The sequence below is a fragment of the Bombus bifarius genome, unplaced genomic scaffold (assembly GCF_011952205.1).
Source record: "Bombus bifarius isolate JDL3187 unplaced genomic scaffold, Bbif_JDL3187 scf7180000008048, whole genome shotgun sequence".
NCBI lineage: Eukaryota > Metazoa > Arthropoda > Insecta > Hymenoptera > Apidae > Bombus > Bombus bifarius.
This window is the reverse complement of record NW_022884414.1, coordinates 550764-577672: the sequence shown is the minus strand read 5'-3', so window position 1 is coordinate 577672 and position 26909 is coordinate 550764. Positions and strand designations below refer to the sequence as shown.

The 26909-nt window shown below is 35.6% G+C and overlaps 1 protein-coding gene across 2 annotated transcripts in view; it reads right to left on the bottom strand.

The window, feature by feature from the left end:
- The window catches only part of LOC117208014 (rap guanine nucleotide exchange factor 6-like), a 72744-nt gene that overhangs the window by 15724 nt on the left and 30111 nt on the right, over window positions 1-26909 (bottom strand). The window contains exons 1-2 of one of the 2 annotated variants that reach the window (XM_033448816.1): window positions 21035-21209; window positions 8037-8504 (exon numbers count right to left, since the gene is read on the bottom strand). In XM_033448816.1, coding sequence (XP_033304707.1) covers window positions 8037-8105 — 69 coding nt within the window. In that variant the 5' untranslated portion in view covers window positions 8106-8504; window positions 21035-21209. Of the gene's footprint in view, window positions 1-8036; window positions 8505-21034; window positions 21210-26909 lie in introns of those variants that run through there. The other variant, XM_033448815.1, reaches the window with a different exon arrangement.

The window sequence follows — 26909 nt, the reverse complement described above, 5'->3', positions numbered from 1 at the left end:
GGAAAACATGGTCATTTTTCAATGTTGTTTTCTCAAAACCATTTTCATTTATCTTTCGTTTGAATTTTATACATCTTACTAAAACATGATTAAATACTTACAGAAAATACCTGTAACTAAAATATTCTTGACAAACGTACGCCTTTCTAAAATTCTTCTTCTGTTTTTCTTTTCAAATTTGTGCATGTTACAATGAAACACGGACAAAAATAATTGTACGCATACAAAATGCCTAAGTTCTTTAAGTACAAACGGTTCGAAGAAACGCGTCTAATGGTAGAACACTCCCTTAAACGCAGGAAAATAATAACAACGTGACGAGCGTCAGGTGGAAGTTTCTCGTTCTGACAAAGGGTAAATACCTTTGTAAACCACGAAAACTTGCGAATCAAGGTTTTGTACGGCGCCTGTCGGTCTCCGAAGCGGTTTCGACCACGTTTCGCCTCTCGATCCGTTGGCTCGCTCTTTTTTTGCTCGCCTTTCCTACGAAAAGTGGAGCGAACACTGGACGACCTTCACGTACGGATCGTATGAACCCACGTTGCGAGACGTCTCGTAAGATTTTAAAAGGGGTTCCTCGTGTAGCCGCGTAAATATCAATTATTTCAACCCTCCGGGAGCATCGTAACGGTGAAACAAAATTTCTATCTATTATGGAACGGAGCAGTTCCCTGTATGAAGATGGATTAGGACTGCTCCATCTGACCAACGAGGGTTGTTTTTTTGTGTGTGTTTTTTATTCGTTCGAAACTGTAGACACGTACTACGGGTCCTGGCGTGATCGGCCTCCTATCGATTCCATTGCTTCGTTCGATATTAATCGGAAAATGAGTCGAGTTGAAAGTGGTTTTTGCTACTGAAAAAGTTGCTTCGTGATATCGCGAACGTGATATGTGCATTCGAACCTGTTTTCGAAAGGAAAGCCGAGGGACGAGTTTGACTTGAATTTCTCGATCGATCGGAAAATTATTTAACGATGAAATTTGAAATGTCATGGATATTAAATGATAATATCGTAAATAGATACAGTGTTATACAACGTACTATATAAATTTCGTAATATGTTCTTTTATTAATATTTTCATTAAACGATGTCAAATGTAATAAACGAAAGTGAATTTATCATTTCTATATCATAGGATTTTGCAGAATGTGTTATGTAAACGATTATTACAAAATTCTTTCTCGTGATTTTTAGATTGTCGACGATATTATGTGTATTACGTGAAAATGTGTGTCGACTCAGCACACGAGATAACCTTCGAATGACAATTTGTATAAATAACAATTTGCATGGTTAGCAATTATTTGTATAAATAACAAATAATATATTTATAATGATCTGGTAAAAAATTGTGTTATCCATCATATGACATCATACGACATTGCAATTGCAGGATATTTATAGTTCTTTCGTAGGAGTACATATTATGTTTTGCTGTTAACGCTACGAGATCACTAGACCCTAATTTAGAATTATGCGTTTAATCTCAGACGTTTACCTCTGAATTTATCCGAGCGTATTTCGTCCAAAAGGTACACAGTGAACGTGTTATGGTAAGTAAATCGTCGCACGGTAGATATAGAAAAAAAAACACTGAGGGAGTAGTTTTATTAAGAAACATGTACTTCCATTTCATAAATTAGAATTTTTGTAGAAGCAGTAGTATACTATGCAAATGCAAGTATACCATGTATGCTCTAAAGATGTAGATCTGTAGCACTATCACGGAACAAATCGACAATCTGAATCAAGGAACATTTAATTAAGCTCAATTTAAAAGGAGGGAAGGTCTGTCAAATTGCTCTAACGATCATTTAAATGCAGCACGGAAAACTGTTGAATTATTTTCTATATTCGTAATAGTTTATTTAAATGCACATTAACTAATAGCAAGTAATTACAATAAAGTAGTAATTATAACGAACTTCTCTAATTACCATATGCATTATATTATATGCGTGATACGAGTTTTTCGACAAATTACTGAAAAGGGTGAAACTCTATGTGGAAAACTGGATAGAAAAAATTCCACGTACATTATCATTTAAGAAAGAACTGGTCGTAGAACTGATCTTTCTGTTTAAAAAAATATATGCTGATGAAAAAATTATAGCGTAAATTATCATTTTTATACAAACAGGAACAACTAAAATATCCATAGAAATAAATTATTGGGAACAATAGCCAAACCTAATTTCAAAGTATAAATGTGGGAAGCAGACATCATTAACGTACGTAACATGCTTTTGTATCTAAAATTTCCCGGAAGATAATGGACCTTAAAAAATAATAACAAAATATTTTCAAAGGGAGTTTGCGAGGTAAATGAAAGGGCAAGTAACCTAGATATTATTCGAAACTCATCTTTACACTCGCTGTCATGAATAAGCCTTTCGTTTCAGGAAAAATGTCGATCGTACGCTTAGCTCGTGGAATAATGCTAGAAAAAAAAGGGAGAAAACGTTCTCAGACGATCTGTGTACACGTTTCAACGCGAATGAATTGTTCTAGGGACAAAACACAGTACACTCATTCTTTTAATCGCTCATACGTCGTACGCACGGTCGCTTCGGAATATTGCTCTTCAACTTTCTAAATATTTGTTACCAGCTACTGAACTCATATTCTCGTTTGTTTTTTCTCTCCTTCCCATGATCCGGTATAGCTACATACATATGCTTGAAATCGAACATGCACGTACCAAAAACGAACTAAACGCGACCAGTCTATCGAAATAAAAAATTTCAACCATCACGGAGAAAAAAGAAATATACGTTTACACGTGTTCTGGTATTTGGACGAAAGTTCCTTGAATTTTATTGGATAATACTTTATTGGCTACCATCATAAACTTTAGATGATGCGTAATATTTAAATGATGGCTGCATTCCCCCCTCAAAAAAAAAAAAAAAAAATGTTATAACGTAAATTTTATTTTATCATATGATTTTGATTTGTGACACCGATAAGGATCTCTCAAGGGAATTTGATCTGGAAGGATACGATTCTTCTGCATTATAAAGTAGGAGCAAATGCATCGAGGAAAATTCTTTATGTTTTATCGTATTTCCTGTGTTTGCTATATTTGCTATTTCTGTAACTAATTTGTATATTAATATAAAAAACCACGCGTACTAACAACGATTCTTGTCATTGATATTTCTTCGAACTTACAAGAACTCGAGTAAATTAAAGATGATCCAAAAAACATAACAGTATATGTATCAAGCGTAACGTTTAAAAAAATGTGGATCCTTGTGAATTTTCAACAAAAGCACAAACTCTTCTTTCCCTCCAAATGCTAAATACCTACGGTGATAAAATCAACGATCGTGGAACCCACCACGGAAACAAGAAGAAACGATGCTTTCACCGAAATAAAACGCGAGACAATGAAAACTCAGCTCATCCATAACTCATCGTGGAACGTTCCACGCTTCTTTTTCTACGTGGACGCGATCGATGGCATTTACAACCGAACAGAACAAACGCACGAAGAAAGATAATAAAGTTGGACAGTTTTGTTAACGACAGACATCTGTGTATAATAGAGAGCACGCATCGAGAAGCGCGAAACGCTTCCATCGCGTCAATCGTTTCCGCAAGAATGAAATTTCAAAGACTCGTTCCCGCTGTTTCCGCGAATAAAACAAGTTGAATGCAATGAAAAAAGAAAATATACAAATATAAAGAAGAAGCGAGAAAGAAGAAAAGAACAGAGAAAAAGAGAAAAACCTGTCAATTATATCCTCAGCGATCGAGGACGTCGGTAGAGACGCCATTATTTGTTTAAAACTACTGCGCGGCTACGGTCCGGATCGATATCTCGCACAATATCTGAGACTTTCATTGTACTGGAAATCGCGGTCGTTTCCCTGAATTTTCGACGTTTCCCTATTTAGCCATGCTTTGCCTTGGTACACGCGCGACTCTGCACACGGCCGTCATTCTACGCTCGCCTCGCAGATCGTGCGGTTCGCAAATTAGTACGAAAATAACGAAGGGCGCAGAAGGACGTCTGGGAAGCGTTCGCGCCATGGAATTCGACAAGTTTTTCATGAAAATCCGTGACTCAGGGATTTTTCTTAATTGGCCCCTGACGACAACGATCGATATTATGCCGGTCACGCGACCGGAGATGAAAGGTGATTAAATATTCAGAGGGACTCGCTATTCTACGAATTTCTTTCTAATTTCATTATTTAAACAATCGACGAGGATTTCGTAAGCGGAATTTTGTTTCTTTATGAAAAGAGAGATTGTTGTTGATTGGAGTCTCTAACTTCAATCTAAACGCTTGGAAATAGATGGTTTCTTGTAAATATAATTTTAACGCGTTTTGGGGAATTAAGGAAAATGTCGGGATAATAATGGGCAAAAAGAATTAAATAATTAAATAATTGCGGTTGTCTTTTTTATTGTTTGAGCGAAGCTTCGGTACGACAGCAAATAAAAGAAATTAAATGGAAAGTGATTAAATATTTGAGAACACGTAATCTTTCATAGTTATCTTTTATCTGTTTAAATGAGAACTATGGTCCAGTGATAAGGAAGATTAATAGAAGGAAAGTTAAATATTTTGAGAACAAGCCATTCCTCAATATTATGTTTCGCCCATTAAAGATAAATTCTGATACACTAGGAGATAAGGAGACCACAGTGCAACCGAGATGTTGAAGAGATATTCGAAGAAATTTAAACTATTTCACTATGGAAATTAGTTGGATAAATTTACCCGAGAGTAAAGTAGGTCCTTTGGGTGAAAATAGAAACGCCGTTGTAACTGCTTAGAGACACTACTTTCTGATGCCAAGTATACGTTGTTTAGGGCGAAATTCTTTCCCGCTCGTACCTATAGTACAATTCTGCAACTTGGCAGTTCTGAATTCTCCAAAAATAAAATTTTATACGCATAATAAAACTCCGTAGATTTTTTTATTGGTTCTACAGTACAATTTTTGTCGTCAATGTCCGCTTCTTTTAAATTAAAGTGAAATTCTTGTCGTGGATTTTCTCTCGTTTCACCTGTCCTAGGAAATTTTATGCTTTACAAAAATCCTCCAAAAGATAAAAATTTGTACGTACGCTTGGTAGAAAATGAAGCCGCGCGTAATAAAATTTCGTAGGTTTTTCATTAACTCTAGCATAATATTCTTGTCCAGAACTTTCGTGTGTACACATAGAACGCACCATGTTCTACAAAAATTTTAGATTTCATAAACATTCTTCAAAAATAAAATTTTGCGCACACAGGCAGATCATAACAATATTCGTACCTTTCTCACTGTATATTTAAAATCATTTTACTGGATATTTTCTATATAACAGAATTTCCGTGCAAGTTCCGTATCGTGTAACATAACGCGTTCCACATCGTATAACTTATCTGTAAATATTCTCTATCCTCCACCAAAACATTGTACAAAAATTCCCTTCCATCTCAAGCAGGAAACGTTCGAACAAAGAGAACACTTGATTAACAATCAGAGAAAAACGAACTACCCGTGGTTATGTTTCCAAACGATGTATTGCGCGTACGAGTTTATATTCGATGGAAAATGACATAAAAGACATTTACAAGCCTAAAAGGCAGTCATTTAAATTCGATTACTTCTTTGTCGATGTAACGATTTGTATTGGCTCGTTGCCAATTTTTTTCTTTTTTTCGTCTCGGTCGCAACATACACGTGACAGAGCATTTTATTGCAAAAATCGTTCGATCGTTGATATGTCGCGCGATGGGAAAGGGACATCACGATAGAACAAAGCGAGCTAGTTTTTCCGATCGCAATCAACCGTACGACGTTCGAATTAGAAACGTACGATTGGTAGTTAGTCCAAGTCCCGATAGAACAAAGGGGAGCAAAGGCAGTTAAAGGGTAAAAAGGGCGCTATCACGAAACATTCGACTATCTCGATATACATCACTATCCCTAACTGTTAGGACACCTATGGAAATCAAAGTAAATTTAAAAAATGTTTGAACAATGATTAAAAAGAATTATTGGCTTGTTTGAAATTTTACGCGAAGGCGGATTACAAAATGTTATGATCAATAAACAGTTTGTAACACTAGAGGTATGCGTAACTATCATTTTTTTATCTCAAGTTGAAAATGTTTCGCCACTTATCTTGAGATTTCAATATTGATTAGTTTTTCCGCGTCGTTTAACGCGAGAATCCTTTTCGCCGAAAATTCTTTATCCCTTTCCGATAAAGGAAAAGTATTTGTTCGCTGGTTTATCCGATAAAGAACACACAGAATCCTAGGAAGAAGTTTTAACGATATTACTTTTGAAAAAAGCCATCAAGGCAACGTGACAGAATCTTTTCGCGAAACTTCCTCTTGAAACTAACTCGCTAAAGGACCTTTTTTGATTCGGTACATATCTGTTAAAACACAAATCAATCGTATTGATTCGTATCGATTGTTAGCCATCAGGGTGTTCAAACTTCTCAAATATAATGAGTAAAAAAGAAAGCTGTTAAAAAATATTCAAATTACTATGTATTTGAGGAAATAGAAATAATAGCACATAGCTAGAAGTTTATAACGCATTAAGTATTAACCATTTTGAACATCATTGCAAAAACATCTTGAATACTTGCATATCGAGTTTCATCTTAACGAACTATCTCTAAAAGTTAATGTATGAAGGAAGACGTCATCAAAGACATAAAAATTACCACGGTCAAGATTCTACAAAATATGGAAGATATTTTCTTTTCAAAACGATATAACCACCCGGTTTTTAATGCATTGTGCAGACTGTGTGAAGAATTTGAATTAAAAATCCTTATTAAAAAAATATTCCTGATGGTCCATTCTCAAAGAAAAGTTTCTAAAGATCTTCAATCTCATTATCCGTGTTTTAATATACGATCTTTGTCGAAAGATTTGGGAACCCTTTTAACCTTCGAACTACTTAATTGGTATTGAGAAGGCGAAACTCGGGCCCAGAAGTAATTTCCCGCGCAAGAAATGGGAATTTTTTCCGTCGAAATTCCGGGACGCTGCGCGCTCAAGTCCAATGCGATTATGCGAAGATAAGAAGCAGCGGATTATTCGTTTGGAAAGTTCGAGCAGTTCTCCTGTTCGTGGATATTGACGACGCCCTTTAACCTTTCTCGACCATCGTAAAACGTAGTCACGAATGCGTCTTTGTGCGTGTACACTGGCGCGTAAAATCGCGCATTATAGAGACGACAAGCGTGCACAATAGATCATTCTGAATGATTTTTATTCGTATAAAATTGACAAACACGATCGTAAATGTGGGACAAAGAGAAATTTATAGTTATAAATGAAAAATTTTTTAACGGTGATATAGACAGGTAATTTTGCTTTATTCGTAAAACATTAACAAGTATAATAGGTAGTAAATATGGGCACAACATTAAAAAAAACAAAGATTCGAAACTCTCGGTGAATAATTCTTTTTATAATAATATAGTATCTGTGTGTGTAGGAGAGGAGGGGGCAGGGAGATGAAACGATAGAATTTCTTGTTTCTGTCAGAGATTTCTTTGGAGATTTCACGTGTGCATGTTTTATTTGTTTTATACGTGCAGCACGGTGAAAGTTAGACGTAACCAGAGACAATTTACTTTCATACTTTAACCATCCTTGAAAGTTCACCTCGATCAACGATCACGAATGGACAGTAATCGTGCGACAAATAATAATGTACTAATAGCTTGGACAGTGCTTCGAGGTTCGTTAACGTTAATTATAAAGAATAGAAATTCAAAGATTTTTAAATCGTAGAATATAAAAATATTAGAATTCAAAGATCCAGAAATGAAACAATTTTGATACTCGAGCATTAAAAAGTTTAACTCACGTGAATTTTTAATTCAAGAGATTATGATTTGATGATTATGATTCACGTTATTAACCCTCGAATTCTTGAATTATTATCCTTTTATATTTTTTGCTTTTTACCTGTTTAGTAACGTAAACTACCAAACTTCTACATAAACTATATGCCATTTATTAGAAAAATATAATCATGCAATTGCATTAACTCACTTGAAGCGTTCGTCGTTCAGGATCGCGGCAGAGAGCCCTGACGAAATGTGGATCCAAATAGTCCGTCATAGTAGCCTATCTATAGACTACTCTGCGATCCTTTTTCCTACGTGCTCCTGTGTCCTGTTGGAGCACTTCTTCCTGGACATCGCCACCAAAATGGTCGCAACGTTCGATTCTTAAGGGCCCAATGACCTCTTTTAAGCCATTAAATAGACCGATCCTTTCGTAATAGTCTTACAATTAGCAAAATATTTCACTTCCATTTTCATTTTTCTTTCCACTATATTTTTCTCTTTTTCCCTTTTTTTCTTTTTGTATCGATCAAAAATCTAATATACGTTCGGAACTACAGCTGTATTTAATCATGCGCGGCATAATACGAGAAATTTTAACGCAGATTGAATCTTCTGTTTTCCAAAATCCATGATGATTCTTGTTGAATGTGCTGGTTCAAAGTGACGAATTCTGTAAGCATAAATAGGAGAAATATTAAAAAAGAATTAGAGTAACCATTTTGCGACAAGCAAATTACATTTTAATAATTGTACGAATTCAAATACGAAATATCGTGATTATTAATGCTAAAATTACGTAAGGTATATAATATGCATGATATTTTATAAAAAATTGTATAAATTTACTGCTGTAAATTCCTTGATACTTGAATGACTTTTTTATGAAGTATACTTGCTTTTCACGTACCTTGCATTTCGATTTCTTTGGTACAAGCTTTATATTACAGCTGTCAGTATTCCTACAGCGTTAATATTTGTTACTCGAGAATTATAAAAATTGTATTATCCTCATAAAGCATGAAACGATAAACGCGAAATTTTCTAGATAATTTACAGACGAACGAAAGAAACTCCTATAAAAATAACAAACGATTCCATTGTCGATCTAAGACTCGTTAATCAATTCCCGTTACCATTCTTAAATTTATCTTCTCATTAAAGGTGAATCTCGGTTTATTTACCGAGAGCCTTTTCCTACTTTCTCTCTTCCACAAAGATCAATTAAGGTGCCCGGAATCGCCTCCTATTAATCTCCTCGCATTTAATTCAGGTTCTCTTTCACCGAACGCGACAAACTCGCTGTTCGGCCAAGTCACACGTACACCAACGCACGACTTCTCTATCGCGGCTAAATCAATCGGAGAAAATTATACTCTGTTGCATATTCAAATGGCTGAATATTCACGGTATCTCGAAACAGTGAATGAACGCGCATCTCGAAGCCATCAAACGCAAACTTAGAAGCGAAGCGACTTGCAGCGTCGGTGCACCTTCGTTTCCGTCCCATCCAAACTAAACTAATCGTAATTCAAGCTTGTTTCCAAACGACGATGGAGATCGAACTTGAAACGCAAGCACCGAGGCATAGAATGTGTATATGAAGATCTCAAAGGCAGATCTCAAACGCCAAACGAACGTCGTTCACAACGAGAACCGATCGAGTCAAGAAACGATCGTTCGAAAGGAAAAGAAACAGGTACCGTTACGAATTATGAATGAATCGCGAAACAACGTTGCAGGATGAATTATAAACGCGACGGAAGTCGCTCGTTAAGGCATGCTGCACCTGCGGATAGATGCGGTGAAACGATAGGCGGCTAAACTGGAAATAGGCTCGTCGACCTTTTCGCGATCGGATCGTGAAGAGTGGAACGGATTTGAGCTGCGAAAATGAAACATTGTCAGAGGCATGGATATTTGACCGTAGCGTGTCGTCAAGAAGGTGCTTCTTTGGTCGAGAGTCGAAGGGCCTTTCTTTAGTTAGAGCACTGTGCAAGTTGTTTGAAAAAATTATGGCTAAACTTCAACAGCGTACGATTTGATACTCGCTTCGTAGTTGTAAGACGTTTCATCGATGCAGTGTTACAAGTATTGACCACTTAAGAAAGGAAACAACAATCGAGATGCTATTCTTCGTACGAATTGATCTTATTCTTGGCGTGAATTTGTCGACAATCTCGAAAATTACTCTTTGATATTCCAGTCTCTTTTGATCGTTGATATATGAGAAACACGTAGGTGTATACTTTACAGGTCTTTAAATTCGATTTTCTCAACACGAGGCTTCTAATACAATTTTAATATTCTTAATTTTCATTCTCTTTCGTATGGCATAGAATCTACCTTGCTTTTACTTGTATCACGAATTTAGTACATGTATTTTATGAATCATGTGTATATATAATGTATAATTTATGTATGTGCATAAGCAAGTTTTAGTTATATCTTTTGTATATATCTGTTACATATAGTTAACTATACATGTATAAGTTAGTCCTAATTCTGCGACAGTCATTGCCATACTTCTTCCAAAATGCAACTCGAGGATCGTACTCGTGTCCCAACCAACGGTTGTGATAAAGTTTACACATCACAATCAAAACAGGAATTATTATTCCTGTGCGACGCAACAACGTGACTGCCAGTTGGAGAACAGACGGCGACTAACAAACGTCGAAAACGAATATAGGGAACGAGAAGCATCGATTTCTCGGTTTATTCTCCGACCTTGGTGTATGTAACGTCACGCGAGCCACATACCTAACAACCTTTGGATGGGAGGCCGTGCCAGAGACGCGGGTACCCACTGCCACAACCGACCAACCATGAAACGTAACGACCGATCCGGAGGCATTTGAACCGCGCAGAACGAGACCGGGTCGCGGATGTATCGCGATCTGATGCCGCGATGCGTCGATCCCGCAAATCAACTTGATAAACAGCCAGACGCGTGGCGCAGATAGGATGAACATTGCGAACAAGCTAGGCCACCGAGGAGTTCGTCTGTTTGACGTGGTTTCCATATGGGTGTAGATACAGTTGCCGAGATCATCTGCATCTACTTGTTACATTTTTTGGAAAACTCGGTAATTATATAGAAAAGAGCACAGTTCACAGATTTCGATGAGCTTGAAATATGTTATCAAGCTCGATATTCTGAGCAAGCTATTTCCTATGTAACCGCCCCGCTCCGTCCTCGCAGATATTCGCAAAAAACTTCAATTACACTTAGCTTCCGTATGCTTCACTCTGACATATTTTTACATAGACCAATTTGAACTTAACTCGTTGATGCTGATCATCAGTAATATAAATAAAAAAGTTAGATTAATATCCGGCTGCTTCGCGCGAACCTCACGTAATTTTTGCTTCACGCGATTTTGCGAATAGGAAAAAGTTGTTCAGAATGTTGATCTCGGCAATATATTTCGAAATCGTTAAAATGGACGAGGTGCGCCCTTTTTCTGTATAATTACCGAAAACTCTGATAGATCTTGCTTTATTGAGAACGCTTGGTTATAACAGGACTCAGAAAATTGCTGCTGCGCCCTCGTGATTTTCATATCATATAAAACATACACGGTTGCTGCGATTATCTGCACCTACTTATTATATTTATTGGAAGATTCTAGCAAATCTTTATTTATTTAGTATTTTACATTACAGTAGAACCCCATCTAACGCGGTACTCGTTTGACGCGATAAGAAAATTGCCGCCGCGCCCTCGTATAACGCAGCTGCGTAATTGGTTTAAAAGACTCTATATGTGTGTATGCGATTGTGAATATTAGAGGTATAAAAATATAATATTGCCTTAAACTTTCAATGAATGGAAATCGAATTTTGATGAGTCGAAAAGAAAACGTTTGAGACTGAAGTCGATCGTCGTACCTCGTGCATCTATGTAATTAAATTAAGAAACCGATAGATCTAAATACCCGACATTTGAGAGATTTATACAAGAACTATGTATATTTTGTGTGAATATATTCCTTAAGTGTAAAAATATTCAACCTTCTAAAAATTTGAAATCCGAGATTGTGCAATTAAACTGAACAGTATATGACATTAAACTGTCAGTATTTAGACCGACGTTTAAGTATATGGTTTTAGTAAGAGAAATACAAAGTGAATGTTGAGTTTCTGGGACAGATTTTGAAATGTGTTGCAATCAAATTACGATAGTATAGGAAAATAGTAGCTGCCTTGCCTTTTATTTACATTTCTGTTTGACGTCAATAGTGCATAAAATTTCCGATGATGAACATTTCGCTACATAATTAAAGGCACTGCATCTCTCGCTGAAAGGCGTAAAAATAAGTTGCTCCGGTTGAAACGAAGACCGATCGATTCATAAGACGTGTCCAAGCTCCGTTCGATTCTTTTGTCCTTTTTCTTTCGTCTTCTCCTCCGACAGCGGATCTGCATTTTTCCTTCATTTTAGTATAAACATTTGAAATATCGAGCATACTTCCTTCAAACGCTGAAATTCATCGTAGCCATTATACATCTTTACGCCTATATAAAATATCTGTCATAAATCGCAGTAACGTGACAAAACATACATTTAACAGTTTCTCATTTCATTCTGTAAATATGCATTATTCTTCCTATTCTTTGCTAGAAAATTTTACATCGTATATTTCAATCCCCGTTCGAAACGAAAAGCGTTGAAATTAAAGAAACTCAAGAGCTCAAAGAGGTAAAAATTAAATAATTGCAAAATTTAGGAATCCAACTATCTAAAAATTTAACAACTCACCTAGCAAAAAATTTGGAGTTCAACGTTTCAAAGATTTTAAAATTAGAAAGTTTCAAATATTAAAACGGTCAAATTATAGAAACTCTAAATTTTAGAAAATTCTACATTTCATAAATTCAAGGATCTAAAAATTCCAAGTTTTAAAAGATCGTAAATTCAATTTCATTTGGATATTGAAAAATTTAACGTAGAAGAGCAAGCGTCGTTTTTTTCGTGAAACAGCGCAGTCAAGGCAGATATTAAACTTCAGATTAAAATCTACTCTTTTATGCCAGACGATATTCGACGATACACAGCTGCTGAGCAGTGATTTTCGAATTGAATGGTGGCCGATAGTCCGCAAAATGTTGCTGGAGTAATCGACGACGACGGGGCGACGATTTTTTCCGGCCGACTCCAGCTATTCTATCAACGGGACGCAATTTTGCGGGATCTAAAATGGTGAACCGCGTATATAACAAGGGCCTACGGGATCTGGCCTTTCTATCCTTGCAGAAAACGGAGACAGAAGAAGCAGAGGCTGATAATAAGCTGTGCCAGAGCGGACTTTCGCAACAATGGTTCTTCGGTGAGACAATTTCAATCTTTGATATGCTGCCTAGTAAACTTTTATACGAGCTCTAGTTGACATCCGTGGTGTAATTAACCTTGCTGATTGAAATTATCAGTCTTCTTAACAATCCAACGATTCGTTTTTAAAATATATTTTTCTCCTCTTTTGCTATGGGAAGCTTCACGTGTATTACTTATTTAGAGTTTCAATGCTTCAAGCATTTCCATATAAATGGATGATTATGTCAATTAAAAATACACAGCTTTTATTATTTATTATTTATTATAGATTATTATATTATAGTATTTATTATAGCTATTATAAGTTTTTCATTCCTTAGAACTCATAAAATCTATATTTAGGATTGTAATTAAGATCATCTCAATCTCATTTTACCAGAATTTCGATTTATCCTCATACTTACTTACATACCTAAACAGTAATATATCTATAGCTGCACTTTAATCGATCCAATGAAAATCAATTCCAATCAATTTTTCCAATGCAACACTCCTCCCGCCTTCGATTAATAATTTCTTCCAAAAAAGATCCAGATTAAAAATTCCAATCACGGAGACATATCTTCGCGTTAAATCAGCAAAAGCGATTTAAGATTCGAGAGATCAGTTTCTAATTTCAAAAGTAGTCGGAAAGTATCATACGAAAAGAGTTTCCGTCGTTTTAGTCGTGGCAGAAAATTAAATCGTGTAATCGATAAAAATGAGAAGAGGATCGCGTCGGGAAACGTGGTGAAGAGGCAGAAGAAGCATCAGCAACAGCAGCAAAGCCGAAGAGAGGCCAAGAGAGGAACGGGCTGCATCGACCTTGCGGATCGTTTCTGTTTGGATTCCTATTACTCGTTTTATCCTTCCCCTGCTTCTTCATCTTTGCGTAGTCCGCCTGACTCTTTCTTCCTTTCAAAAAGAAACTTGCTGAGCCGGCGTCTCGTTCACAACTCGTCCGTGCCCGTATAGGTACTATGGTCTCGCGTGAAACGGAATGTCAAGGAAGAAAACAGCGCGTACGCGCAGCCAGGAACGTCCTCAGGATCTCGACCGTCGAGATCACCTCTCTTTCTCTCTCTTTCTCTTTCTCTCTCTTTCTCTTTCTCCCCCCCCCCCTCCCTCGCCCTCTCTCTGTCTCATCGATTACCAACAGTGACTATCGGTTTCGTGGCTCACCTATGTACGTTTATAATTTGGATGAAGATATTGAATTTGTGCAGACTCGTTTATATGGATCTACCAAACAAATATTGACAAGTACTCTTTAATTTATGCGTATTTATCAATCTTCGAAAAGAAGGAAACATTTTTAATAAATACCAAAAAATCGATTATAAATTTATTATATTTCGAGAATTTTGATTTAAAATGGGAATGTAAAAATTTAATCAACAAATTTATTTTCGATTGCAAATAAAAGCTATTATTTTGATAAGTACATAGCAATGAAATTTGATCGTAAAATGAAATTGAAATTTAATCTGCGTTGATATCGAAAATTCGATATCAGAATTTAATCTATTACTTATCATTCTCGTTGATTTTGTTTTTATTATATATTACTTTTATTATTGTGCTGAATTAATTTTGATATGTATTGTTGTTAAAATATTAAGAATCATATATTCAGTGAAAAGTAAATTTAGATTTTCCAATGGCCGGATGCTTGAATTTATACAATACTTTTAATTAATTCGTACAACTATAACAGAAAAATCTTTCAGGAGAAGTTTTTAACAATTCGATACTTGTATTGGAAAAATTTAATTATCTTTGAAGAAATGAATTATTTATGCGAGTCGCACGATGCACCAAAATAATCTCGAAATGGAAAATTTTATAATTCATCAAATCGTTTAAGGTTCATTAATTAGAATAGAAACCAATAAAACATTACCGTATTCGTAATATTCGTACTATAGAAGGAAAACTTATGAACTTACTGAAAACAAGAAATAGCGAAGCATAATTCTTTATTTTGTTCTCCCCTGTAAACGATAACTCAAAATTAAAAAGAATTTTAGTCTTTCAAATGGTAATGTATTTGTACAATGGACCAGTGTAAAAGAAAGAGCTGATAGACGAGAACAGGTCAACCAAAAGTCTGAATTAGCTAGAAGGCTAAGAGAGACGAGACAGAAAAAGAGAAAAGAAGATGATCTAAATTGCAAATAGAAACAAACAGACGCGAAGGCAAGGAACGAACGAGCGAAAGAAGACAAAGAAGTAATTGGGGAAGAGAGCGAATATCAATACGAAGGTCTAAAACGATATATAGATAATGTAAATAAAATTGATAATACGTAGATTATAGATTTTTATGTACTTGTGGAAAATTAGAATTGCAAAGAATGCACAAAACGCACGTAATGAATAAGATACATAAAATATCCAAAGTATAGTACACGTTATAATGTCTAAAAAGTAAAACAATTTTCTATCTACGTTCCATTTTTTTCACGAACTTCGTAAAAATATGAATTCGCATAAATATCCGCGCTTTAATAATACGTGATAGAAAACCTACTTACTGAACAAAGGCTAAGATAAAATAATATTTATATCTACGTAATTTATTTATGAACATTTTTCCACCGATAATCGAAGATTAAAGTCTTCTTCTTAAATCAGGAAGTTCACCATCAAAACGCGATTTATTATCATTGTACGTAAACGCGTTGATTTTTCACTATTATTGCATAGGAAGACACGCAGGAATACACGTGAGGAAATTTCTCTGCTTCGAGATACTATCGCTGTGCTCAGCGTTAATTACAGGATTTCGTGTTCGAAGAATGATACAGAGATTACGTAATTAATTACACCTATTTAGATGATCGTGAAAAAAAGGACTACACATATCTCGAGTCGAGATATTCCTCGCAAGTTTCTTTATTTCTTTTTTTTTTTTAAATTATCCACTAACGTCATTCACCCTGATTACATCGTGCAATTCATTAAAAAAAAATCATTTTAACGCTCTCTAATATCTAGTCTGTACTGCAACTCATCTTCCACGTGTCTTCCTTTTTGTTTCTTTCCTTTTTTTTATTCTGCATGAAAGATATTAAAAGAAAGGAAAAAATATTAAATATACACCTGTCCAGTCGATTAATTTCATTCGTAGAACGTCAGCGATGTCCGCGCACCTCGACGCGCCATTCCACGAAATTAGAGATGGTAATTATGCAAGCTCGCTGATGCATTCGATATTAGAGCCGGTCTATCTAGCTTGCAGTTCCCATTTTCACTATACGGGATGAACTTTCGGTACATGGCCTATATACAGAGATATTTTTACCGGTGACTGGTTAACGCGTCTCGTTAAAGGCACAGTGTACCGGACCAACGCGAAGCTAACATGAGGAATTACCGGTCGTAACATTTTCGGCCCGCTGTCGTGTCTCGTTTGTTTAGTCTCGTATAATCGAAATGAATCCACGACGAAATATTGAAAAAAGGAATTTGTTGATTTCATCGGAACAATGAGTTCATTGTCTAATAACTATTTTAGGAAAGAATTTAAAACTAATCCTTTAAGATTCCCACAAATATTAGGTTTACTTTTACATTAAGTTTCTCATGCATAATTTACTCGAAATGTTACTTTTATAATGTTACGATGAAAACTTCATACGTTTAATTATTCCATGAATTTAATTTATCCTTGAAAGCCTATCTTTTTAATATTGCATTCGTCGCGTGTTAATTTAAAAATACGTTCCCGCGATATCCCGCATATTTGATATTTTATACGCTTAATATCAAACGTACATTAAAAAAAATTATTTCTGGTTTAGTCTATTATTATAAAATTATTAAAAAAGTTTCTTTTCGGAGGAAACTTTGATACGATTTTGCAAACATTTATACGGTACAGCAGCGAAATAAAATAAAATGTTTTATCTTAATACATTCTCCTAAAATTTAGCGAATCCCTGAAGTATTAAAATACAAAATTAGAAAGATCAAAATACAATAAAAGTTCTGTCATTTTCCGAGCGCATATAATAATAATAATGATTGATATTTAAATTGAAGATAATCGTGATTGAATAGTATGTGCTAGACATAGCTCTGAATATTACAATCCTGAGTTAACAGTCGGACACCGTGTAAACCAATAAATTTTGTTAACCTACATTGCACTATATATTTATTAGTAGAACAATGTAAAATAGAACATACATCGTTCATAATTTTATTGTAGCTAAATACTTTTAAATCAAGCATGACAATTTTTTAAAATGATCAACGTACATTAAAAGAATCATGTAATTTCCGATATTTATCAATTATCATGATTTACTCCTATATTTGATTAATCTATTTCGCTATTTTACAGCGACAATTACATTTCACTACGTTTGATTATCTACAGAAAGGTTTTCAGGAACGTATCGATAACATTTGACATTGTAAGTTTGATAAAGAAGATGTTACATACATGTAGTACATAGTTCGCTCTTTTAGAGCAATTCTATATACGATGTTACGTTCCACTTACCATTTGCTAGATATTACGTTTCATCATGCTGTGAATCATTTATTATGGGCGTAGATGTATTTCAATTATGTTAAGATACACGATTTGCATGGCCAGTGTATCATCAATCACATTTATTATTTTTGTTACATAAATTGGGTTAAGATTATACCGATAAAATAATGTAATTATTGTAAATTAATTAGTCGCCCAATATCACAAATTAATATTCAATTAGTGAAAATAAGAATTAATTTTATAAATGTCATCGAAGCTGACTATAACGATAGCATAAATTTCCAAGCTACGAGTCGACTTAAAATACGAGCCAATGAACAAAATTCATAAAAGAAAATATTACATTGCAACAAATATTCGTCCTATTTACATAATAAATATAAAAATAGGACGAAATTTATGTCACAATACAATATTGTTTTATTATGTACCAAAAAGATTTTATGATTAAACTTTGATTGAAAGACAGTGCCAGTTTACTTCGTACGAATGCCGTGAATTCAGAAAAACCAGAAACGATTGGCTGATCATTTTGATGACCTGCAAATTATAATAAATAGAGACGTAATCATAGCATGACGGTCACAGAAAAAAGTATTCCGTGAACGTAAAGCAGAAACGTAACAGCGAGCGTAAAACGAATTATTACGCTTATCGTTGCGGAGTAACGACTCTAGGGGTACATCATCGTTCGTACATGAACCGTAAAACGTGAAAAACAATTTACAATTCCGAAAGATTAATCGTTCGCATAAATTCGCTCGAGGATACAGAGATGTCCGTGCATGATCGTTTGTACTGCGTTTGCGCGAAACTACGTCGGTTTATTGTTAAATAATGAATATTTAATAGGCGGTAAATTCAACCGATTCGTAACAACTTTCAACAGGTTTCCAAAGAATTTTTGGTAAATTTTATTTTTGGCAAAACACAGATCAAACTTATTCGTGCATAACAATTGGATATAACAATAAACGTTTTTATCGATATTTTTTGTAGAGTTGGACGTTTATTTCATCAGATGAATCACGGGAATCATAAAGAACTTAGCCATTTAACAATGCGAATATTTTACAAATGAATCAGCGGACAAAATGCCTGATATTATTAATTTCTCGCGGAAATTATACATAGATTGTCCCGTAAATTCGTTGTTTTCAACGACAAACTCATTAATTACCTTAATCCAAGATCGTATCTATTTTAATCCCTAACGGGTAGGATCGCATTTCAATATTTCACGTTCCTTTATTAGCGGCATTAAGCGTTGCATCGGATAACTTTGGTACTTTGAAACCCTGCGTAGCATGAAAATCCAATGAAGCATAGAGAAAATGGTAATAATATAGAATTCTAGTTTGTTTTTGAATAATTATTTGAAAACTGGTTCAAAAACTAAGACTGATTAATAAAAATACTGCCTTAATCTGATCCTAGCTCGTTCCGTTTTAGCTATACTATCTCGTTTGGGCATTCGTTTATTTTGGGCCGGATGTAATTTTATAAAATTACAAATAAAAATATTTCGGTCGCTTTAAAACTTTTGTGACCGGTACAGTTATGCATAGTATATTATTATACGCTAAAATTGGCTTTTACAAAGTTATTCTGCCCTCCTTAGCTAAACGTCCAATGTATTGTACCATTTCGTAATCGAAAAAACCGAAGTTTTATCATTTTCTTTGTACCATCTTTCTTTTGCTCCGTTCAGTTTCGATATACTTAATCGTTACGCTCTAACAGCACGTTTAATATCACTTTATTAAATACATTACAAATTTGAATTCTCGCCTTTGGTTCTTTTATTCGTTTATTCACTCTATTTAATTATGCTATTTTTGAATCCCATTAATGATAATTTGCTAACCATCTAATCACATCTTCTTCTTTATTTCTTTAACGATTCCGTTAGAAAGACTTCCTCAAATACTATAGACCTATTTCCAACACAATTTCAATAATGTCTCCCAGGTTAATCGTCATCTATATCACTTTACCTTATATTACTTATATCACTATCGTCGATTACATCACAAACTTCAATATATTACTTTACATCGCTTCTACTGCTTGCAATTGCTTTTCAAGTGGACAGTATCTTCGACATTTATCAGTGGTAATGCCAATGGTAGTTTAATCTGTTCCTCGGTTCAATTTCGTTTCTCATAAATCTGGAATAAATATCCGAGCGTGTCCTGCTTTATGCATTCGATGAAATATCCACGACCTCTTAAATCATGTTTGATACGAGAAATATTGATGCTACCTCTCAAAGTAAATCCTTTAAATCGACCAACGAAAAGACGGTGGAATACGTAATCGTAACAGGTATTCCATGCTTCGATCGCGTTACGCGAGGACATCAAGGGAGAAAAAGGGTTATAAAACGTGGCACGGATTGGAACGATGCACGAAACGAGGGGGCATATCGTAGTGCGGTGTGCAGCCGCACACAAACGGTTCTTTGTGACACCAAACGGTGTCCGCAATATCGTTGACAGCATCTCTGGATTCAATCTAGATCGTTCGTTCAGCTCCCTACGGTATAGAAGTAGCGACAAACTGCTGACAAACACGGACTGTCCCGCTTCGCACTGTCAATCATTATGAAACCCTATAAAGAAAGTAGCTAACGGTGGTATACGGCTACTTCATTATTAACCTGAATCGAGGAATTAGAGACTCGATCGAAAAACAGTGCTGAAAACTTTCTTTCTTTTTTATTAAAATTGTGAACAACAGATGTGCTATTATTACGACTACGTATAGAGGAGAAGATGGCAATGTGGAATTTTAGAGTCGATCAATATGTCAGAAATAATATTTTTGATCCTAACCCCATTGCGTTCTCTATTTTAATATGAATTATATTTTTCTGCTAACAAATTTTTCATATTTGATATTTCAGATCTGCTTCATATTTCTGTTCGAATTTTATGTTAAAGTTTTTCTGAAAATATATTATTACGTAGGTTCCTTGCTTACTGAAGCAAGGGTAAGCTAATACATACTTTGTGTTCTCTATACTTCACAGCACACCGCCGCAAAAAAGATCAATGTTACAAAAATCGTAAACGATCCACCTAGAAACACCAAACTTTTAACAAAATAACAAACTACTTCAAGCACCGATAAACTAACCCAAATTCTCCAAAACAGATAATCCAAACGTTACGCCGAACTGGCCATGACAACTTTTTAGAAAAATTTTCATTTCAGCGCACACGAATGCTCCAAATTCAGCGTGACTTGAAAAATCGGTAAAAAAACACGCTCGAACGAACGGTACGTTGTTCGTTCGACATTGTCGGCCTCTCGTCCTTTTTTTTTTTTTTGCAAATTCTTTCCTAACGCGATTACGAAAGAATCCCGTTACCTGAATTATCCTAGATTTCTAGGACACCCGCTTCCAAGTGTTAATCGCCTCCACGACGCTGAAACGCGGCTATCGAACGTCTTTGATTGTCTGTTAAACGAGGGCCGACCTCTGGAGAGATCCTTGGCCTACTACCACCGCGTCTGCATCGCTGTCAACGTAATAAGCCGACGCTACCGTTACCATTAGCACTGCCAACATACCCCACACGCAACGATTAGAAACGCAACGACCGACCTACGCCATCATAATACGCGTACATCCTCATTAACGGGTACGCTCTGTCCCTCCCGCTAATCTACGCGCCTTTTTCTTTTATAACATTTTATTAATTCGACTTTGCCCCAGCCCTAGCTACTATGTCGCTATGCGAACAATTATTACAAGATAAGTTAATATGGATATGGTCCATGTCTCTTATACATTAATCTATTCGATTTGTTCTCTTATGATATTTTTTATTAACGAACACTTTTTTCCATCGTAGCTATTTCGCTACGTAGTATTATTATGGTTAAACTAGTTAAAAAAACTCGGACTAATTAATATAAGTACTGTCTGAATCCAATCCTCGTTCGTTCTTAAACTACGCTGTTTCGTCTGGACATTTTGTTTGTTTTGCATGGTTGGACAGCATGCAATTTTACGAAATTATAGATAAAAATATTTGCATTGGTTGCAGTTCCTTGTAAGCAGTATAGTTACGTGATAAAATTAGTTTTTGAAAAGTTACTCTGCCCTCCTTAGTTTATGTACCACTTCCATATTGAAGAAAACTGAAGTTTCATTGTTACCAAAGTTTGTTAGATATGTTCGAAGGTTGTTCGGGATTGTTCAGCAAGAAAACTTGCAGACACTTTTTTAACCAACAGTTTACTCGTCCAAAATTCTTTCCAGTCTGGACTTTATTCGCTGTTCAATTAAGAAAAGTATAAACATCCGGATAAACTTCCGAAACAAATTATAAACACCTCGAAATAAGTTAATATCTCTAATATTAATATCGGTATACATTATCTCTCGTCTTTTTCGTGTTACGACTCGTGCGCGCACGTATTGCACAATTTACATCGTTATATTTTCTTTCTCTCTCTCTCTCTCTCTCTCTCTCTCTCTCTCAAAAATCTCTCATCTTTCCTCGAAATGGCTAATTACTCTGCAAACAAACGTATCTACTATAGTAAAAGTTAGTCGAGGAAGGATTGCTCCGACAGCTATTTAACCAACCCGATTAAGATCTAAAAGTTACGCTCGTTTTCGCTAAAATAGCAGAGAAGCTTGCTCGTAACCCAATTGCGTAGCGCTTTATTTCCGTCTCGTTTATTTCGTTATCGTGTTAATTACACCGAAAAAGTCAATTATTCTACAGAAGTTAACGGAACAAACGGAAACAGCAAAAATTGTCAGCCACGATTTGTAATTAGATTTTCGCGGACAGAGGCAAAGTTACCTACGTGGAGGGTGCAATCGACTCTCGACGATTCGAAAATCCTTCCAAGATCACGTCACAATTTTACACATTCCCTTCTTCTTCCTTGTGTAAACCTGTATTAGTCGAAATACGAGCTTATTTTATCTCAAATTACTTGCTACACGTGCGTCTATATGTGTTACTCCAATTCAAAGAAGTTCAACCTTTGCAAGTTGTTTACCTCTGTGGAAGGTAAGATATGGTTATGACAGTCAGCTATGTGATTAGTCTTGTAATTCGTCAAATTCGGTTATGAGCAATTTTTCTTACCTACATCTACAGACAGACTATTTAATTCGTTATTAGTGACGCGACAGATAATTAAATATCGTGTGCATTGACAACTTGGCTATCCTATTTCCTAAGAGGATAAAACTATTTATTATTAAATAATATTGAATAAAAACTTATTAAATAAAATCTACTTATCAAAAAGGAAATTTATTAGATTAATGTATCAACATTGGGAATATTTTTTCTTGCAATCTTTAGTTGTAAGCATCATAGTTCGATATCGCGTATATATTACTTTATTTTTGCAAATTATATTGTTGTTTCTTTTACAATCTGTGTATATAGACATATTTTGTCATTCTATTATTATTATTATATGAAAGATCAATGGTTTCTCATATACAACAAGCTTGATTCTTCTACATTAATTACAAGTTTGAACTTTAAAACATCGAAGTTTAGGTAATTCAAGTAACTGTACCTTACTGTAACTCAAAATTTGATCATCGGAACCATGAGTTACCGAGGTCCAACTATATTTATTTCGTAGTTGTACGCGTGCGAACCGAGAAGGAAAAGCAGGCTTCGCGGATGGAAAACGTGGTAATCGGGTATAGTTGGGAAAATTCGTGATAATCGCTAGAGAAGCTCGTTGCCATACTTCTCTGTGAATCCTGTGCAATTCTGCGAGTACTAATGCCTCCTAGAAACTACCCAACAATAGACAATGTCTAACCGAGTAACGTGAAACTTATTTGGTACGGCTGCCTCCCGCAACTGATACAGTTACGAGCAATTTTCTTTCTGTTTTAAATAAAATTATAGAAGCTACCCAATTATTACTCTTCCGTGTGTTTTACACGCGAAGGAACTACGTTCTGATAATTAATTGCGTAATTTTATGGCTTTTTATGCAAAAATACTGTCTAAAGGAGGTTCATTATCATCAAACAGTTTCCTTCATACCATACCAATTACTACTTTCTACTTTTCCAATTAAGACGATGAGATGTAATCAACCGTCGGTTCTTTTTCTTATGTGTAAAGAAAAATTCGAATACAGAGCGTTGGGCAACGAAAACAAAATCTTCCTCCCAGTATTAGGTATCGTTTAACAATCCTTGAACAAATTCTAAACAAACTTAATTTATTTTACATATTTATAATATGAATAGGTGAATGCGCAAAATAGAAATATTATTTGAAACAATAATGATGCAGGTCGAAAGATATTTGAGGATTCAGTTTCGCACGCACAAATTTTCAAAAATGGAAAGAACTGTGGCCACCTTCAATATTTACGGAAACGAGAGCATGGTCGTCGACAGACATTTTTAATACTTGGCAAAACTAAAACAACCCGAAGCTATGCGCGACTTTTTCGGCTGGCGAATTCAGAGGATCAAAACCATGGAACACGACTCGAGAGCAAGCGCGAAGAGTGAATAAGGGTGGCGACCCTCTGATCTCCAACATTCTCTTTTTCCCTTTCCTCTTCAAGCTACGTCGAGTCCTCCAACCGGGGAGGGCACCTGCGACAGGTACTTCGTTCGTGTGGAGAACGTCACTTCGTGTACACTTGAGTCGACGCCCAGGACCGTACATTATCACTGTACAATGATTTTTAATATATTTACAAGGAAATTGTTAGTCGTCTTCACATTTTTGCAGGATATAATAGCGATTTCATTATTTTTATTCTATTCTGAGTTAATATGTGATCACGAAATACTTCATAAAATAAAGTATGTAACAAAGAGATTTGTTTATAATAACGAACAACCGTCCAAAACTCCTGATTATTTCGATGAAAAACATTTAACCATCCGTTCTGAGCGAAGTTTCGAATGTAAAGGCATCGTCGTGTCACTAAGAGAGCGAATACTACTTCCTACGTTTGCTCGAACAAAATACAATTCGCATCTGAACATCTGATCATAACAACCACGAAAACGTATTTATCTTTAAGAAATAGTATCCGTTCGTTAAATCTAAATGCTTAAAAATACTCGGTTGTTATATTCCAACTTTCATAATCAGGATTATATTCATCTAAAATGCCAACAAACAAGATCGTGCGTCGTGTTTTCCTACATTTGCACAAGCCAAAGATAAGACAGTGATTGGAACTAATTACATGGCTATCAGCCGAAATCATCTAAACGAATCTCCGCCGCGTTCCATAAAATCCTCCGTAGAGGTAGTAAAATCAGGAGAAAAAACTTATGGATATTTGATCGAACGCAAAGCAAATACATTTTCCAAGTCGGAAAGCAATATTTTCGCCCCGCGGACGATTCATATCCGGGGGCTGTAAATAACGGTGAGAAGAAGACCGTGTTTGCTTGCGGATCACGCGATGATGATCAAAAGGAAACGCGGAATATTCCTCGTCTTCCCGTGGGCATCGAACCTACCGTAATAACTATTTCTTACTGGCCTCCGCGACGCTCGTCTCATAGGGGAGGAAGGGAAAAATCGAGTTGAAAACGGGTCTCGAACTAGAAAACACCCGGCCGCTATCTTCGTACGCCTAACCACGATGCGTGGGATAATTCTCATCGTGTTATTATCGTCGCTCATGGCGTACGCACGCATTCCTCCTGCAAACGCCCAAACACACGCGTACGAATTGCGTGCACGTATATAGGGTAGCCTGTTTCTTTCACTTTTTTCTTTTGTGTGTGTGTGTGTGTTATAGTCGTTGGGTGGATTTTTTTATTTCTCAAAATATTACTCGAGCTATGTGGGAAATCATAGTTCCGTAATTTATGATCCAGTTGAAGATAATATGTACAGGGTGGTTCGTTATAAATATCGCGTCATCGAAGGTTGAAGGTTCTTGAGGAAGATAAAGTATGATGAGTGGTTGCGAGGTTTTTAGTTTCGTTCTGTTTCACGTTTCATGTAAAAATGAAGTACACGAGAAAGAATTCTTCCTAAAAACCTTATAATGTAAGATCATGCGTTACATCGGTAGTAGATAATTTATCATTTGTTAGAAGGAAACAGAAACGTTAACGGTTTCAACAAGAAAACATATTCGTCAGTCGACTACAGCTAGCGACTATAGGTATCTCAGCCTATAATTCTATATTAATTCTAATATTCTATCAATACTTCATACCAATTATAATTCTTCACTGAAATAATGACTTCTCTTCTTACAATAAAATTCTTTGTCGTACCATGTTCGTTCTTCGAAAACCTCCAGCATTCTCCATTCTTATCGTTTTCCTTTCCGAATGATAATAACGAGATAAAAGAGGATATTAAGGTGCACATCTCGTTTCTATGAGACCATAGCAAGATGAAATATCGACCAGAAAAATACAATACATCGGAACATGGTACAATAACGTGACGTAACGTGTATTTCTTTCTAAAAGCACAGAGACGAGAGTTTCTTTATCGAAAGCGTTTGCATCCGAGATAAGATTCCCATCATTTTTACGTCAATGTAACGCGCGTTGCTTTTATTCGCCATGGCAACGCCATTTTATAACGAGGCGATCTGTAACTTCCGGCGGTACCGCTTCTTTTTTATTATTACACGATCAACTGGTTCAAGATACGCAGCCGGTGTATCGTATTTGCAATTTTGACATAATTGAGCTATCCGCCGTAGTAGCTGTAATGTACCGTTCACACGAATATTACCGCGCCTTCGAACGGTCATACTGTAACGCGCTACTTTACTTTACCCACGATACGAAACCGCTAATTTCCCTCTATTACAATATTTGCGTAATTTCATAGCACTGTTGCCTGTCGTCCGACGCATATTGTATGAAATTTCACTGGCGCCGACTCAATTCTACGAATAAGTCAACTGATATGTTTAAATATTGCTTTACACTTTACACGAAGTAAGCTACTCTCTATATATGGAATAAAATTGTTTTATATGGGACTGTTTCCTTGAAAATAATACGTGTATTTGATTGATTATGCTATTATTAAGTATACATCATGACATTACCCACGAAATAAACCAATTCAAAAGGTTTATTCCATCTCTTTTGCTTGTTTTAATATATATCCAAATTTAATGGTTTTCTGTAAAAAAAATTAAACGTTGCATTTTTTTTCAGATCGTCTTTAAATTTCACCTCACTCCGGAAGCCAAACGTTCGAACAATGCTGGCTACTTAAACGATGGGAAGAAGC